General features: G+C 40.5%; 2 protein-coding genes across 3 annotated transcripts in view; both read right to left on the bottom strand.

The window, feature by feature from the left end:
* The window catches only part of LOC116061728, a 182190-nt gene that overhangs the window by 11076 nt on the left and 151968 nt on the right, over positions 1-19146 (bottom strand). The gene's annotated exons all lie outside the window — the stretch shown is intronic.
* LOC116058047 lies at positions 5655-17732 on the bottom strand. Of its 2 annotated transcripts, XM_035995097.1 has the most exons (10): positions 17251-17732; positions 15273-15403; positions 15022-15184; positions 14697-14889; positions 14307-14381; positions 14000-14089; positions 12166-12271; positions 9200-9346; positions 9058-9111; positions 6009-6303 (listed from the first exon to the last, which is right to left on the bottom strand). In XM_035995097.1, exons 2-10 carry the CDS (start codon positions 15376-15378, stop codon positions 6050-6052), a joined length of 1188 nt encoding a protein of 395 aa, XP_035850990.1. In that variant the 5' UTR covers positions 15379-15403; positions 17251-17732; the 3' UTR covers positions 6009-6049. The 2 variants fall into 2 exon arrangements, with proteins under 2 accessions (XP_031141184.2, XP_035850990.1); XM_031285324.2 differs by lacking the exons at positions 12166-12271; positions 14000-14089; positions 14307-14381; ... (2 more) ...; positions 15273-15403; positions 17251-17732 and adding an exon at positions 9835-11429 and having other exon boundaries at positions 5655-6303.

The raw sequence follows: 19146 nt of genomic DNA, 5'->3' as shown, positions 1-19146 counted from the left end.
AGTGAACATAGCCAAGAGGGTTTTATCAACTGTAAAGTATTTCATGAATGAAACTCAACCAAACACAATATAATGAACTATAATATATAAAACTATAATAACTATAGAACCTATAGAGTACCCCTAAAATTAAACCAGACATAAGTAGAAATTTAACTTATAACAGGCAGCATTATATTTCCTAATACTATTCCAACCCGGTCTCACCGCAGTTTGTGTAAATGTCACGTTATTCTTAATCTATTGATACGTGTTCACGGAGACGTTTTTCTCGTTTTTTTACGTGTAAATGTCACGTTATTTTCTCGGGGAAAGGACGCCGGAAGCGGACTAAAAGGATGCCGCGAGGCGGCCCGCTGGGGACGCACCACAACAACGGGATGGCGGAGGTTGGGTTTAGGAAAAACCTTACGGGGAAAGGGCGCCTTACACGCCGGGAGACGCGCCACAGTAACACGCGGGACAAAACGCCACACACAGGGACGCCATCCCCGGGAAACAAAGCGCCACAAACGGGACGCCATCCCCGCTCGCCCGGGTGAAAGTCCTGGGTTGTTTGACCCATCCACCACCCAGACCAACCTCCCTACGCGGATTTTCGGCTCTTTATACTACTCCCTGCTATTTTCGTGCCGTGACCACAAAATATGCTTCCCATTGAAATACATTACTTCACATTTTCGTGCTGGCCACCATGTAAAAAACGGCAAAAACGTCTCGTGAACACGTATCAATCAACAACAACAAACACAGTCTATCCTTCTGGTGGCTCTTCCACTCGGTGAAAACCTTGATAGCAAAGGCAGTTGCCTTTTTCATGTTTGATTCAAGGGCCCCGTCTTCAGTTGTACGCAGCTCCTCATCTGTCATTTCTCATTAACGGGACCCTGGGCCTTGTCTTTTTCTGTTGTCATTCCGTCGTCCTCGTCGCTCTTTAACCAGTCCTCAAATGTCTTCCCTACTCCAAATATATTAAAATTGACAATGAATTTGTCCATTTTTAAAACACTGTAATGTTTAGAACTACGGCGAATAACGTTAGCTCAGCTGTAGCTAACATTAATTAGTTTCTATAGCAACCACACAAGGCTGCATCTGATCACTAACGTTAGTTTAATAACGTAGTTGCTACATTGTATCTCGCTTGCGAAACTATGTATCGACTGACCTTCTGATAGATTTCCGACACATTTTAGGAACTTTTTTAAACAAGGTTTATTTTTACAATGGACCTCATGTTTGAAATTTCTGTAATAGAAAAAAAATACAAGCGGCGTATTGATCTACTATTTGATGACGCTGTGCTCAGTCAGCGGGCAACCTGCCGGGTTAATGCCCTCCTCCCAGCCAATCAGAATCAAGCATTCTTAAACGAAGTAGAATATAAAACTATAATAACTATAGAACCTATATAGTTCCCCTAAACAACAGGGTTTACCTAAAGTTAAACCAAACATAAGTAGAAATTTAACCTATAACAGGCAACATTATATTTTCCTAATACTATTCTATAAACAACGTCAAAATCATCACTACAGAAAAACCACTGCCGCTGGGTCTAACGTTACCGGTCCGCTGACCCGCTTGTAAAAGAGAGTCATGTAGGCTATGTTTTTTCATTTTTCCCCACCACCACCCCCCCTCTGCAGAGGACAACTTTATTTTTAATAAAGCAATATATATATATATATATATATATATATATATATATATATAGACGATAATAGATAAATCAATCTTGATGGCTGCAGCGTGAGTGAACGTGTCTCAGGCTCAAGTCTGCATGTTGCTCTTATCGTAGCCTTGTTATTTCTCCTTTATCCTCATCTATCTCTGTCAATTTTCAGAGAGGACAGATAAGCTTGAGCTTACGCGCTCTCAGGTACCGAAAAAAGGGGGCAAATTTTCTGGTCGCACATGTGCGACTGGAGGTAAAATTCAGTCGCATACTCTCAAATTTTGGTCGCAAAATGCAACCCTTTAACAGTCTGGAGCCCTGGTCTGTGAATATACTTCAGGGTTTTTTGCTCAGAATTGGCCTTTGGGGGAAAACATAAAGCAGGTGGGGTCTGGGAGTCTTCCCCCAGTAAATCTTGAGGGTAAAAGACTTCAATTCCTGCATTCTGATACATTTTTAGGCACCAATTTATGGTAAAACGTCTATATTTATGGCAAGGAAATCACACAATTCTGGTGGCAGCTAACAATTAAAAATACAATTATTATTATATTTAGTAGTCCAGTAAGGCTGCTTTCACATCTGGGACATGGGCCGGATGACAACACAGTTGTTTAATTAGCATGAACAAGGCTTTATGGTCACTTTTTCCCCCATGGAGCACGTTTTGCTCCCAAGTTGAAAAATGTAGGATTAACTTACAGAGGCTACTGCTTTTAGGCCTACTGCTAAATTGTACAACAACACAATCATGTTATGAATACAAAACGTTGTGAAGTGTAATGTTTTCTACATTCTATTGATAAAAACTTAGGCTATCAGTGATGTTGAATATAGCCTACAGTGTAATGGACCCCCACAGTTCAGGTATACATGTGCACCACGGATATAATTGCAGAGTTTAACCGCCGCTGACCCACTGCTGCTGGGTCTAACATTAGCGGTCCGCTGACCCACTGCTGCTGGGTCTAACGTTAGCAGTCGCTGACCCACTGCTGCTGGGTCTAACGTTAGCAGTCGCTGACCCACTGCTGCTGGGTCTAACGTTAGCGGTCCACTGACCCACTGCTACTGGGTCTAACGTTAGCGGTCCGCTGACCCACTGCTACTGGGTCTAACGTTAGCGGTCCACTGACCCACTGCTACTGGGTCTAACGTTAGCGGTCCACTGACCCACTGCTGCTGGGTCTAACGTTAGCGGTCCGCTGACCCACTGCTACTGGGTCTAACGTTAGCGGTCCACTGACCCACTGCTGCTGGGTCTAACTAAAAGTGACTGAATAAAATAAAGACATTTTACTTTAAAAGAACAAAGTTGTAGTGCAGATTATCAGATAACACATAACAGAATCTTCTACAGATGAGTTTACAACAAAAACAGACTCTTACTTTGTGTCTGAGGGTCCTGGTTTGTTACTGAAGAAAGGAGGTTCCTCTTCGGAAAAGTCACTCTTCAAGGACAGAGAGGTGGACGCTGGAGACTCTGCTAAGTCCTCCTCTTCCTCCAAATCCCAAATTTTACCAAATCTGGAAGGTAAGACATGTAAAGTAGTGTAAAGTACAGTAAACTCGCCCTGCCTCAGACTTCCTGTTTTCGTCCTGCTCTGTCGGGTTTAAAATGGAGTCTGTACAAAATGGACTACCAGTGTTCCTCCCTTGTCACACACAGGACATTTAGAGTTGCCACCTTTCATGCAGAAGAATAAAGAACGGCAACAATATTTCTCTTAAAACAAGGTTGATTTCATACGGACGTATGGCTTCTACAGAAATGGGAAGCACTATTTTATTCTTTCGATTTCTAAGGCAACGCTAACGACATCACGTGTGTGTGTGTGTGTGTGTGTGTGTGTATGTATGTGTGTGTCTCTCTGTGTGTGTGTGTGTGTGTGTGTGTGTGTCTCTCTCTGTGTGTGTGTGTGTGTGTGTGTGTGTGTGTGTGTCTCTCTGTGTGTGTGTGTGTGTGTGTGTGTGTGTGTGTGTGTGTGTGTGTGTGTGTGTGTGTATTGTCAGCAGTTCGTATATAATATCTTAGTAAGCTGACAGTCTTTACTCCTGAGGTAGTTTGTCATTTCAGTTCGGCCGTATAGCAGGTAAACATTGAATTACATCACGTTAACGTCGACGTTAAGTTTTTGTTGCTTCCTCCCCCATACGTTTGGCTACTAGAGCTACAAAGATTAGTTGTCAACTATTAAATTACTATTTAATTACTAATTACTATGGCATGGGCATGGCCAGCAGTACATTTTCTTTGTCACAGCACTTCCAGTCAGCCAGCTAACTTTGTCATACCAGGAGAGCTGAAAAGATCCGTTACTTTGCCCTATCTTTGGCACTAAATCAATCTTGATGGCTGCAGCGTGAGTGAACGTGTCTCAGGCTCAAGTCTGCATGTTGCTCTTATCGTAGCCTTGTTATTTCTCCTTTATCCTCATCTATCTCTGTCAATTTTCAGAGAGGACAGATAAGCTTGAGCTTACGCGCTCTCAGGTACCGAAAAAAGGGGGCAAATTTTCTGGTCGCACATGTGCGACTGGATGTAAAATTCAGTCGCATACTCTCAAATTTTGGTCGCAAAATGCAACCCTTTAACAGTCTGGAGCCCTGGTCTGTGAATATACTTCAGGGTTTTTTGCTCAGAATTGGCCTTTGGGGGAAAACATAAAGCAGGTGGGGTCTGCTGACCCACTGCTGCTGGGTCTAATGTTAGCGGTCGCTGACCCACTGCTGCTGGGTCTAACGTTAGCGGTCGCTGACCCACTGCTGCTGGGTCTAACGTTAGCGGTCCGTTGACCCACTGCTGCTGGGTCTAACGTTAGCGGTCGCTGACCCACTGCTGCTGGGTCTAACTAAAAGTGACTGAATAAAATAAAGACATTTTACTTTAAAAGAACAAAGTTGTAGTGCAGATTATCAGATAACACATAACAGAATCTTCTACAGATGAGTTTACAACAAAAACAGACTCTTACTTTGTGTCTGAGGGTCCTGGTTTGTTACTGAAGAAAGGAGGTTCCTCTTCGGAAAAGTCACTCTTCAAGGACAGAGAGATGGACGCTGGAGACTCTGCTAAGTTCTCCTCTTCCTCCAAATTCCAAATTTTACAAAATCTGGAAGGTAAGACATGTAAAGTAGTGTAAAGTATAGTAAACTCGCCCTGCCTCAGACTTCCTGTTTTCGTCCTGCTCTGTCGGATTTAAAATGGAGTCTGTACAAAATGGACTACCAGTGTTTCTCCCTTGTCACACACAGGACATTTAGAGTTGCCACCTTTCATGCAGAAGAATAAAGGACGGCAACAATATTTCTCTTAAAACAAGGTTGATTTCATACGGACGTATGGCTTCTACAGAAATGGGAAGCACTATTTTATTCTTTCGATTTCTAAGGCAACGCTAAGGACATCACGTGTGTGTGTGTGTGTGTGTGTGTGTGTGTGTGTGTGTGTGTGTGTGTGTGTGTCTATTGTCAGCAGGTCGTATATAATATCTTAGTAAGCTGACAGTGAAGGGAAATCAACACAATCAGACAAAAAGAGGAACTGGGAAATAAGTACAGAACAAAAACATACACACAATCCTCACGTACACTTTAACCACAAACACACAGTCCTCACCTACACTTAAAATACACACACACACACGGGTCTATGTGGATTAGCCGGACTTTTTCTCCAAACAGGCCCGGTGGTGGTTTAGATGGACTACCCTTTCCTGAGGTCCTAGAGCTATGGGAGTTAGATTAAAACACTCAAACAAATTCAGGTCACTTTAGACTTCAGATACACCCTTCAGAGCGTGATACACACCACCCTAAAACTATTGTGGTTTATAGAGACAGTTCTCCTTTTGAAAAATATGTGACTTATAAGGTCCAAACAAACATTATTGGGACTTTAAAGGGACAATGACGTCACTTAAATATACTGCTCATTAACATAAATACACATTAACCTGACACCACCAAGCATTAATGGGACTTAATTATTATTTTATTGTACAACTCAAATATCACCATTGTTAGTTAGTGACACTGACTAACAGCCAGATAGCAGCCTGGAACAGCTAAACAATAGATTGTCACACAACACAAGTGCCGCGACAATAACTTATTTTAGCTTTTTTGCTTGATTCTCATTCTTACCCAACTTCAAAAGACCTATGGTTGCTCATAACAAAAATAAATTAATAAAATGTATAATAAAATTGTTTTTGTGATGGCCTCTTTGTATAATTCCACCTTCTATTTTTGTACTGAACCTTTAAAATGCCATTATTACAACCTATAACAGGCAGATAACTTGTAACACAAGAGCCACACTTTTTAAAACATATTAACACAAACACACCACCACAACTGTCAGTGTATTTAAATCTTTTCGTTTTGTGACTGCCTCTTTGCAGTTATTCCTCTATTTCTAACAAAGTCCCTTATATTTTGCACTGTTCTTTGTGCCAACACGGGGTCTTCCACCAGTTTGCAGTGACTGCATTCAGTTTTGGTGGCCAGTTTTCCCCTGCTTATATGATCTTTGAAGTGTCGCATTACTGCGGCGACCTCAGCCTTAGACCACACTTTCTTTGCCACTCTTCTGGATCCATGTTCTTTATCAGCATAATTCCCTGGAAGATAGGCAAACAAGAACAACATATATCACAAACAAAATGTGTTTTTTTCTTAATAATTCACTTTGGGTATCAGTTAATTGCTCACTCGATGTGATTTGACCAACTTTACTAGCCCACATTAGAGTGTGGACAATACAGTGTATTAAAGTCATCAGCATTAAAACATTTTTAGAATGTCTTTGCTGTTCATCTATTTAAGGGGCTAAACCTTTTGATATTTGAATTAATTTAAGTACAGTTAGTAATACTACAATTAGTAACATGTCTTAAGTTATTTTGGCATTTTACTTCAACACACCGTATTTTAAAAGAAACAAAGACTATGGGATTTAAAGTCTGATTTTCAGTTTAAATCTGATTTCATATGGTTAGCTAAATAGTGTAGGAACTTGGTCTGAAAGTTTAGTCTTGATATTGAAACATAACACAAAGTACGTAACAATCAGCCTAATACTACTTTTAACCTCTTAATCTTCCAGATTTTGTGACTCATTTTTAGTCTTTTAACCAACTGGCCAATAAGAGAATTAATAGAACGTAATCATGGGCAATCAAGAGAACATATGAAGAGATGGAGGTTATCTCAAATTCAGTATACATTTTCCGATTATAAATTAAGTGTATATGCTCCCTTGCAGACAAGATGTTTTGTACAAATGCAATACAGTTAAATTTAGGGCTATTTATTTATATCCCTTTCTTTAAGAGTACTCTTGCATTTTGATAGTTGAAAACTTCAGAGACAGGAAACATCACAGAGACGTGCATAAATATCCTTGGATGGAATCCAACTGTGGATGTTGCAGTTTTGTGGCATGTGTAGAATACACTGCAAAGTCATTTTTTGGTCTTCGGTTTTATTCCTATACTTCATTTTATTCTTTTTAAAATGGTATGAGTTTTCATTTAGCTTTTTCTTCCTTTCATACCTGGCCTAAAAAGGATGTGTCTTAGTCAAAGCACATTAAGGTGCTTCACAATTCAACATGGTGCCCACAGTGGACTTGGTGTTTGCTTCGCTCTCCTGACACTGACGTAACTTTGTTTATTTAGTTATTGTGCATCTTACATGCACAGCTCGTGTGTGGGACAGTAAGATACAGCAGGGAAGAACTTCTGGACATTGGCAATGTTCAACACGAGCTTACAACACTGCCTCTTGAACTTTGAGCTGGCAGGACACAGCAACACCGGTGCGCCCACAGCGGGGACGAGGCAAGAGAGGTGGGCTACATGCTAGGCTGAGCTACAGGACCACGCTGGCTAATGTCCGCTCTCTTGACAAATAAGATGGACGAGCTGAGAACTAGGACTACAACTCAGCGTGAGATAAGGGAATGTTGTGCTCTTATTCTCACTGAGATCTGGCTCTCTGACAGCACGCCAAACTCGGTTCTCCTGCTCCACACACACTCCATCCAAGATGGAGACCGCACAGAGGCCTCGAAGAAGACCAGGGGAGGCGGTGTGTACATTAACAACAGATGGTGTGGGAATGTGCAGATTGTTGAAAAGCATTGAACTTTTAATGCTAAAGTGCAGAACCTTTTATCTACCAAGCGAGTTCAGCGCTGTGCCTCTGCTTGATGTGGATGCTACAGGACCTCATCAGCAAGCTGGAGACTGCACACCCAGATGCCGTCCTTCATCGTGGCCGGTGATTTTAACTACTGCAACCTCAGGGAGCGTCCTGCCAAAGTACCATCAACACATGAGCTTTCCTTTGAGGGAGAAGAATACTCTCGACCAAGTGTACAGCAACGTGAAGAACGCCTACAAGGCTGTGCCTCGGCTGCACTTTGGACTATCAAACCACATCTCAGTGTTCCTCTACCCAGCCTAAAGGCAACTCCTCAAACGAGCTCCCCCAGTAAGTAAAACTATTAAAGTGTGGAATGAAGGATCTGAACTAGTGCTTCAGGACTGCTTTAACAGTACAGACCGGGGTGTGTTTAAAACTCCTGCTCTGAGAGGGGACTGTACTGTGGACCTATAGGAATATGCTGCAGCTGTAACTGGCTACATTCGCAAATACAAAAATGATCCCCACTAAACGCTGCAAGACCTACCCCAACAACAAACCCTGGATTAACTGAAGTGTGGTCCATGCTATGTGCGCGCTCTGCTGCATGTGTCTCGGGTGACACTGAGGACTAGAGAAAGGCCAGATATGACCTGCGTAGATCAATCAGACAGGCCGAGAGACAATACAGACTGAAGCTGGAGGGATATTACACCACTGCTGATCCCGGGAGCATGTGGCAAGGTCTGCAAGACATCACAGACTGCAAACAGAAAACAAACCGCTCACTTCAACGTCCTCAACACCAGCTGAAAGGGAGGGACTATGGCCAACAAGGGCATACTGGACACACCGCTCTGTGTCACCGTGTCACCACTCCCCACCTGCTTCAAGTCCACCACCATCGTGCCCCTCCCAAAGAAGGACACTGTGACTTGTCTGAATGACTATCGGCACCTTAGCTGTAACTGTGTGGCACAGAGCACCTTATTCAACTCAGGTTTATTTTTTTCTTTTAATTCCAACTTAGGTTTACTGTACACTGTAAGTTATACTTAAATTTAATATTTTTTATTTTTATTTTATTCTATTTGTGTTGTGTATTTGTCTTATTATTGAACTGTTCTGTTAAGGGACTTGGGCAAAGTAAGAATTCCATTGTATGGTATAAACCACTGTGTTTCTTCTGTGCATAAGACAATAAACCTCTTGAAGCTGAATCTTACCTTCAGAGGGAAGTACACTCTCATTTACTGTGGACGACACAAATGACACTGATCCTGTTGAACACACAATTTAACAAAAGTTACCTTTGTCACAGGAAAAAATACATTTTATCAGCAGTGACTATGAAGTGAGTTAACATACCAAAGCCTCCAATGTCATGGCCTCGCTCTGTGGTTGTAGAGTCAATATCCTCAGGCTCCACAGTTCCAAACTCTGTTGCTGTGACTTCTGTGTTGCTGTTATCAGATTCGCTCCCACTGTCTTCAGCGTCACTTAACGCAATCTCATCTGGAAAATGGCATTAGTAAAACTCACATAAATAGCTGGACATACAAATCTGTGGTTGAAATAGCCACATCAAATAAAAAGACCTAGGGAAAAGATAGTAGGCCTGTGGTTTTGTACTTTTTGCAAAGTACCTATTTTTACTTGAGTAGTTTTGAGCCATTATACCTGTGTTTATGTTTAATGTGGTCCATGAGCACATAAGATAAAACAATCCATGTAAAATGATTACACAATATGATATTATGTTAATATTTAACGTAATTCAACTACACCTCCACAAACAATTTTGAATTACTGTCCAGCCATACTGTAGACTTATGCTTATATTTCTGAATAGTAGTCCTCAACTCATATTTGGACATGAAAGGTGATTTTTTTTTCTTGGAAAAGGATGCTGACTATGCCAAGTCTAGATGTTTATAAATTAACATTCAAAGGAAAAAACAAACACTCAGATAATATCTACAAGGGCTAATTTCTGTACAAACCTTCAATTTCAATCTCATCCAGTGACTTCCCCTGCATGCTTGAAAGGTGTCCTTTCTCCATTGACAAAAGCAGTTTGGAAATCTTAGCCAGTTGTGTTGTGGGAACTGGTAATCTGTAGAAGTCGCGGTGAACACGGATGTCGTGACCCAGGAAGTCTGCAACCTGATCAAGTTCATTGTTTTTTAAATTAAGGACTTGTGAGAGTGTGGCAACATGTTTCCTGAGTTGTGTTGACCTGAGGTACTCCGGGTGCTTTGCTCCACACTGGCTTGCATGAACACGCAAACAGTCCTGTCCTCTGTAGTGGCTCATTGACGTTGGTCTTGCAAACAGGAAGACATTTGTGGCACAAACGCCACATTCAGTTCTTCTACTAGCAAGTAGTGACAAAGCATCCACCACACTTGGTGTGAGCAGAACTGCAACTTTTCTGCCCCTTTTCCCCATGATTTCAATTCGGCTGAAAAAGTTGCAGAGCTTCTGTTCAGTCTTTGACAACCCCATGGCAACATCTTCATGGAGCTTTGTGTTGTCCCTTTCATGAAAACTTTTGAGGCGCATTTTTGAAACTTCCCCAGCACGTCTTCGATTGAACACAATGATTTGTGCAAGTGTGAGTTTTGCAAGTTGAGCATAGTTCTGAGTGGTGGCCTCTTCCTTCAAGCTGCAGAAGGCACTTTCTGCAGATTTCTCAAGGTACTGATGAAGGATCTGAACATCTTCAGTGAAGGGCAAGGTTGATGGTTTGTTGTATTTTGCATCACTCAGTGTGTTCAGGGCACTGTGAGACACCAACTCAGCCCACCTGGAGGTGTACAACTTCTTGAATATGTCAGTGTACCTGATCAGCTCTTCATCTTCTGCCATGAGTGCCCTACAATGAATAATGTCAGCGATTTTCTGCAGTGTATGCCCCAGTTTCAGCGCAAGGCTTGGTTTCTGGTACGAGTGTTTTTCTTCATCAAAACCTGAAACTTTCTTTACTGCTTGCACAACTCTCTGGAAGTTAGCAGGTTTAACAGCCTCCTCTAGGTTATGTACTGAGAATTCTGTACGCAGGCATAACAACAGACGCCCCACTTCACGGAGCTTCTGTCGAATGTATTCATATTTTGTAGGGTCTTGTCCATGTTTGTTGTAGAGTGACTGGGCAAACTGAATAATAGAGAGGTCATTTCGCACAACTGAGGCCACCTCATCTTGTTTCATGACACTAAGGAGCTTCCACACTCCACTTGAGATCTGCTGACAGAATGTAGACTCCAGAGTTGCAGCCAAGCCCAGTACTTTGGTTCTCCCAGGTTTGTCATCCAAATCTTCGTTTTCTGGCTTACAGGGGCATCTGCGGACATGTCTCCAAAGCTCCTTACGTATGTACATCCCTTGACAATACATACAGTGAATAAACTTTCCTGCCAGTGTTTTAGCTTTTGGCTTTCTCTTCACTTTCAGTGATCCTGTTCCATCTTGCAAAACTGCAGTGTTATGTTTAAAATTTCCCTTATTCCTCATTTTTTCTAATAATATCTTGCGCTCTTTTGAGTCCTCAGGAAGGGAAAATGCATGGACAATTTCAGCATGTGTCTTGTGTGTTTTCAAGTGGCAGGAAATTTTGCTTTGTGGCTTACCACAAACATAACAGTAATTTTTTTTACTCATAATCAGATGTGGTAATTCTTGTTCATGAGTCACAGCTTCATCATCTGGCTTTTCCTTTGATGAGTCTTTGATAGAATTTGCTGAATTAGATGTGTCAGCAGCATTGGGAATCATCTTATTTTTAAGGGGTGGCCAACATTTTGATGTACTGGCCACAACTTGGGTGCCTGTGTCTGACCCATAAGATGTTCCAACATCAGGTATGACTGGTTTTACTTGAATATGTGCAGCTCTTGCCTGACTTGACATTAAGGGTATGCTGGCATCTGAATCATATTCATCATCCTCCGAGTCAGGTATGTATTCCTTGTCAGACATGTCCTCAGCTTCATCAGATGATATTTGGTCCAATTCTGGAGTTGGAATTTTGTCCTGATCTGACAGCAGTTCATCCTCAGAAGACTGCTGCGCCTGAATTGGTGATAAAGCAAATTATTTTACAGGGTGATTGAATCTTATAGACAGTTCAAGTTCAACACTCACTCAGTAGATACTCACCTGTGCTGTGCTGTGAAAGTAATCTCCTGTAATTTGCTTGAGGCAGGATTTATGCCAGACCCCTGAACAAACTGTAACACATTTTGAGTAAAATAATGTTAACACTGCAGGTCTATTTAAGTGGTTAGAGCACAACACATGTACACTCTATACTAATTCACTAAATATCTAACCTGTGCATCGATAGCCAAGCCACTTGAAGGAAGATACGGGTCCCACACAATTAACACACTTGTCCAAGGAGGATACTGTTGCGCACACCAGGCGGTGTTTTTGACACTGTTGGCGAAAAATGTAATTGTAGTATTTATTTATGCCACATAGTTTGGACAGAAAGATATTTCATATTTACATGTCAATATCTAATCACTTTAAATCCAATACCAATGTGACATTTAATTTACTTCATACATATTATTACCCTTTTATTGCATTGTATTTTATTGTTATTTATAGCGTATCTTATTTATACGTAGCTTATTTATAGCGTATCCTATATGAAGATATACCTTCTTCATATTTTTAAATTGTAGATGGGGAATTTATGGTATAACTAATAGGGTGCCTATCCATTACATTTAACCAAACAACTTACCATTCACATTAAACCAACATACAGATCAAATGCAGGCAGTCCAAATGTTCTAATGTTTATACAATGTCCTTCCATTTCATTGTCCACATAAAGCATGTTCTCCTCAACATTGTCCGCATAAAGCATGTTCTACTCAGGCGACTACACACACACACACACACACATTGAAATAGGTTGGTAGATTTAACATTTTGCCACAAATAACTTCACTAAGTTGTACATCACATTTAATTTACCTCTCCAACCTTGGTGAGTGGGCCAAGCTCTGGACTGGTCTGATTTGGGTGGTTGACAGCTGCATGGATGCACTTGCTCTCAGTGGTCAGCTGTAGAAGATGAAACAGAGACAAAGGACAATAAAGAGAAAGTCCTGGGAACGTACTACTAGAGAGGATATTTGACATCTGATTAAAAAAAGAAAACATTCTTCTGTTGACAGAAAGACAGAGGAAAACCTTGCTTTAAAACTCACTGACAACTTTTCTAAGATATTAACAATCAGAGCAAGATATTTATAAAAATCTATCTTTTGTGAAGATATACCTCTTCAGTCTCATCAATTGAGAATGGGGGATTTGTGGCATCACAACTCTTTGGAGCCATTTCGTCATCAAGGGCCTGTAAAAAGGAAAAAAAACAACAAATCTATATTATCATAAATATCTTGAAGACAAGGTGTTCCCTGTGTAGCATTCTGTGAAAAGATATCATGGCTGTATTTCTGAGTGTTCTGTGGAAAACATGTAGTCTCTGAAACGGTTCTTTAGTCACTGAACAGGCCACATGACTACAGTCTGTAGACTATGAAAACTATACTCTGATGAATACAGCATTTGATTACTTCGTTGTTTATCTATTGCCAGCCCATTTGCTAGAATGATCACACTTCTAGAATAAGTGGCTGTAAGCTTTTACATGGAGTGACTTTTTAGTCCTTTTATAGTTCTTAGATTTGCTATGATTCTTTTTAAATGACATCTTGTCATGAATTTTCGTCAGTGTTGTTGAGTGGGTGCTCATCCACTAGATGTACCTAAACAATGTATCATTCACATTAAACCAACATACAGATCAAATGCAGGCAGTCCAAGTGTTCTTAAAAACCAAAGTGATGCCTCTGGTGACATGACCCTCTAAACTGTATGGTCCTCCCAAGTCATATTTGGGTGGGGTTCACCGTTTGATACACATACACTCAGATATTCTACTGACTGAAGCTTGAAAAAGCATGTTTAGACAATGTCCTTCCATTTCATTGTCCACATAAAGCATGTTCTACTCAACATTGTCCACATAAAGCATGTTCTACTCAGGCGACTACACACACACACACACACACATTGAAATAGGTTGGTAGATTTAACATTTTGCCACAAATAACTTCACTAAGTTGTACATCAGATTTAATTTACCTCTCCAACCTTGGTGAGTGGGCCAAGCTCTGGACTGGTCTGATTTGGGTAGCTGACAGCTGTATGGATGCACTTGCTCTCAGTGGTCAGCTGTAGAAGATGAAACAGAGACAAAGGACAATAAAGAGAAAGTCCTGGGAACGTACTACTAGAGAGGATATTTGACATCTGACTAAAAAAAGAAAACATTCTTCTGTTGACAGAAAGACAGAGGAAAACCTTGCTTTAAAACTCACTGACAACTTTTCTAAGATATTAACAATCAGAGCAAGATATTTATAAAAATCTATCTTTTGTGAAGATATACCTCTTCAGTCTCATCAATTGTGGATGGGGGATTTGTGGCATCACAACTCTTTGGAGCCATTTCATCATCAAGGGCCTGTAAAAAGGAAAAAAACAAAACATAATGTAGACCGTGGACTATGAAAACTATACTCTGATGAACACAGCATTTGATGACTTCATTGTTTTTGTTCTACCAGTCTGTAATGGTCAGTATCATCTTTGCTATGGTGTGCTGGGTAGGTGGCATCAGGACTGGTGGTGCTAACAAACTGCTAACAAAAGCTATAAAAATCATGTTCTACCTGAAGCTAGATGGAAAATGTACATTATTTTGGTATGTGAAATGTTCTATGGTTAAAGCATTTCTTATATGAGAACTATCAATTTCACAAAGTCAAATTTTGACCACCTTGCATCTCCACGGCCAGTCTGAGTCACCATAATTATAGGTGATCTCCTCTCCTGGACTTATGTCTCGAACTGCAAACAAACAGAGATGGGGCTTCCCTTGCACAGTGAGGTACTTCATCTTGGCATTAGGGTTTATATGGTCGTCATTTACAAGCCTGCCAAGTGACCCATTCTCTATTGCTGCATCAACACTACAAAAACACAAGTAACATTTTCAAAACAATCAGTTTTTATACTAATGCAATGTAAATTAACCTGATGTGAGAAAAGAGAAAAAGAGTCATATAATTCTGATTAGATTAACCAGTGACATATATACGTACCACCACAGTTTTCCATTAAAATGGAACTCGAACATAAACACTTTGAGGAGGTCATGGTAAATTCTCTGTCTCCTCTCACATTCTTGCTTGCTTATTAGATCACCTCTGTATTCCAATAGAAAGTCTCCCTTTTCAAATGGAACAGAGGTGAAGATGCCACGGCCTAATTCATCAAAGACAAAACAACAAATAAGTGGCAAAAAGTGATATGTATTAAAGTTGAATCATGATTAGAAGAAGATTCAACTTACCTTTTACAGCATTGATGTACTTGATGTCAAGTCCCACTTTGTCACTTTCAGCAGTAACATAAAATCTTGCATCATCCTTTGGATTAATGCGTCTACGCCGCTGCATGTTTACGGTTTACAGGTGTCACAGCCTAAATTACCAAAAGTGATTGTCAGGATTACAATGTTCACTGGGACAAGCATGATCAGAAAACAAAACTCTGGGTAAATTAGTAATGTACAAGCCACATCTGGACAGAAGCCAAATGATGTGCTCATAACTGCACCATATATATTTTATTATTTTAAGAATACATAAAAAGTGTAACAACATCTTTCTCACAAAGTAACAGGCTGGTGGGAGTCTGTACTACATAACAGGAGGAGGATGACAGTTGCTTTAATCTCCAGCTGTGCTGGACCACATTCAGACTAAACTTCATCCTGCCTCCAACTGACTGTTTTCTGATGGTGTAGAAAGTCACTGACCACATAAGATAATTTCTCTAGTCAAAAACCAAATCGAGCGAATCTCTAGTAGGCTTCATAGACCATGTTGCTCAGTGTTATCATCCAAAAATAACAGACAGGTAGCAAGAAAAAAAGTTTTAACTAACAGCAGCTGTGTTTAGTTTTCCAGGATAAAATCTTAAATTGATACATATTCTGTCTGATTCTCTTCTCTTTATATCATACGCTCTACATTTTCTCTATCTTCATGTGAAAGTAATGGGATTCACATTGTCTTTTTGGGTTCAAAGTCCTTTTAAATTTGGTTTCTTTGGTCAATATGAATTACAGATTATTATGACATTAAAAAGAACCAGGGCATGACATGTTATCACTGCGATGCTTCTGGCATTAGATCTGTTTTAGAATTATTCAAATTAACATGCACCTGACTGGTCAAAGAATGGTCAAAAGTATGTAAAACTACAAGAGAAAAGGCATTCCCATCCCCTCTACACGTTTACTAGATTCAACATAGTCATATCTTTGGAAAGTAGTCTAAACCTAGACATTTGCAGGAGGCTCAGTAAGCAGGTACTGGTGAACAGTACCACTAAATGAACAGTGTGGAAATCTATATTAACAGTAAACACTTTTTAACAATTTTTTTGAAATAATACTCTACACATGGCACCAGATACCTCTCAGGTCTGTTTCCCCTCATGTTTTGTATATTGATCATTATGGTTGGTTACTATGGGTACCAATTAATTTATCTTACAGGTTTAGTACACTAACAGAACATCATAAACACATTACATTTATTAAATGGCCTGAAAGTACTCCTATTAATTATATATCTTCCAGCCTCCCTGTGTCACTGCAACTTCATATTTAAACAAAATAATGTTGGGCTACTAAGAAAATATTAAATTCTCTAAAACAAACACAATGTCTGTGGTAAACGTTAAGGCTACCAGGTCCAGACCTCAGCAATTACAAAAGCTACAGGTGGATACAGAGCTACAGGTGGATACAGACAGGCAGTTACATAAACTTGTTAATCAACTTAGTACTTACAGACCAGGAAAACCAAAGATGATATCAATACATCCTCTTAGTTCTTTTTTGTTCCAATTCCAAAAAACAGAGCTGCCAACTAGCTGCTTTCTAGTCCTCCTCTCCTGTCCTCTCTGCAGGCATCCACTTCACGTGAATGCTAAACGAGGCTTAACGAGCAGACCATGTGGCTAGGCCCTGCTAGTTAAGCCATGCCATAGCCACAGCTTAACTTAGCCTAGCTAGCTTTCATTTTAAAAACTACCAAATTTGACCTGCTGACAATGTTGCTTCTGTCCTCATCTCTACTTGCTGTCCTCCACCTATTTAGCCTGAGGCTTAATGAGCAGTACATGTTGATAGCCACTCAAGCTAGCTCAGCTAACATCACACATGCTTGTAAATATATAGCACTTTACAGTAATTTCTTGCAAAAAGGAAACACTTCTTCATGCAAAAATGGAACTATATTTACAAATATAAATATTACCTGTATGTATTTAATCCTCTAGTAAGTCCATGACGTCTAGCTGCTGCTTCCCAGGTGTGGTCCATTTAAGTTTTAAACAAGCGACGTCTCTCGGCCATGCTCCGGGCATGTGTGGGCGGAGCTTCCAGCCGACTTCCGTTTGGCCCCGCCCACGCGCGTAAACCAGCCAATCACAAGACAGCCCGCCAAAATGCACCGTGTGTATCAGAAATGTGTATGAAACTGCAATATAGAACCCAGCAGTGGCGTCGCTGTTCTGATACACTGGGATACACTCAAAATCAGGTCAAGTGGTAAATGAGGACTTTCAAAGAAAAAGAGAATTTATGTTATTTAGACACTAACGAATGCAATTCCGCTCTTTGATTTATGAGGACTTTGGCATAGTCCCCGTATTACCCTTAGGTCCGGGGAGCCCAGGTGAAATGTCCGGCGTGTTGTCCGTGTAAACCACATACACCAACACACACACACACACACACACACACTGTCCTCACGTATATTTTAAACACACACACACACACACACACACACACACACACACACACACACACACACACACACACACACACACAGTCCTCACGTATATTTTAAACACACACACACACACACACACACACACACACACACCAGTGGCGGCTGCTGGCTGCTTTTATTTACAATAATAATAATAATAATAATAATGATAATGGTAATAATAATAATAAAATAATAATATAATAATTATTATAATAATAATAATTTATAATATCCGTTTGAAGGTTTCATCTAAGTTAGGCATCAACTAATTTATTCTAAACTACTACAAGATTTGTTTATTCTTTTGCGTCTTTGCTACAATGGAGGAGCGGCACATTTCACCACAAACATTGTGGGACGCCATTCAACAAATCAAGACTGAAATGCAAAAGTTGATCCTATTCAAAGTAGTCTGAGCATCATTCAAAACTCGTTAAATACTTTGGGAGAACAAGTTAATTTGCTAGAGCAGCATGTGGGGGCTAATGAAGACAATGTGCAGGAGTGTGTCACTCGGGTTCAACAGCTGGAGAAAGACAACATTTACCTGATCAGGTAAATAAAGTTGATGACTTGGAGAACCGAAGCCGATGCTCTAATCTCTGCTTCGTTGGTGTTCCAGAGTCCGCTGAAGGCAGCGATATTATTGGTTTCATGTCCCGGCTGATTTCACAGCTTCTGGGGCGAGACCACTTTCCCACTCCGCTGGTCATTGAGAGGGATCATCGTTCTCCGACTGTCCGGTGTTATAGCCCTACTGGTTTCCACACTAACTGGTTTCCGTATGTTGTGTTTACCTAACAGCTGCCGATGTGGTCCGCCTCTGTCACCAGATTCGTCACACAATCACAAACATATTACTGACATAAAAATGGCTGACTTGGATGCAGCGAGATATACTTGGATGTTTCTCATGTTGTAATATGCTGGTGTTTTATTTAGTCCACAAGGGGCGCACTTGGTTAAACCCAGAGAGAAACTCATATCACTGAAGATGAATAAGCTCATTAAAAAATATCAATAGCTACTTTGCTGTGTCGGAGTTAGAGTTCAGAACAACTTTACATCAGTTTGGATGGAACGATTCGATTAGAGACACATTACAATGCTCGGTTAATTCACAGCCAAACTCAAGTAGGTTAACACTGTATTACAAGCCGTTGTTTAGCAAATTCTGAGGTATATATTACTATATCCCATAGCATATAGGTTACACAAAAGGAGAGACAATGACTGTAAATCATGAAGACCATGCATTCAAACTGAGTCGTGTAGTACCACTTTTCTGTGACTCGGTGGTAACACTTGTATATATCAACAATATTAGACCACGAGTTATCGTTACTGTTAAAAAATATGTATCAGTCACAATGTGTA

Source organism: Sander lucioperca, chromosome 19, assembly GCF_008315115.2.
Source record: "Sander lucioperca isolate FBNREF2018 chromosome 19, SLUC_FBN_1.2, whole genome shotgun sequence".
NCBI classification, from domain to species: Eukaryota; Metazoa; Chordata; class Actinopteri; order Perciformes; family Percidae; genus Sander; species Sander lucioperca.
The sequence above is the reverse complement of the archived record's forward strand: the minus strand, read 5'-3'. Positions and strand labels throughout refer to the sequence as shown.

Coding starts and splice junctions, on each gene's coding strand:
- LOC116058047 (XM_031285324.2), bottom strand. CDS start 11,347: ATGAGGAATAAGGGAAATTTTAAACATAACACTGCAGTTTTGCAAGAT. Junction 9,347..9,834: donor GGATGAGATTGAAATTGAAG/GTTTGTACAGAA, acceptor GCCATTTTCCAG/ATGAGATTGCGTTAAGTGAC. Junction 9,112..9,199: donor CCATGACATTGGAGGCTTTG/GTATGTTAACTC, acceptor TGTGTTCAACAG/GATCAGTGTCATTTGTGTCG.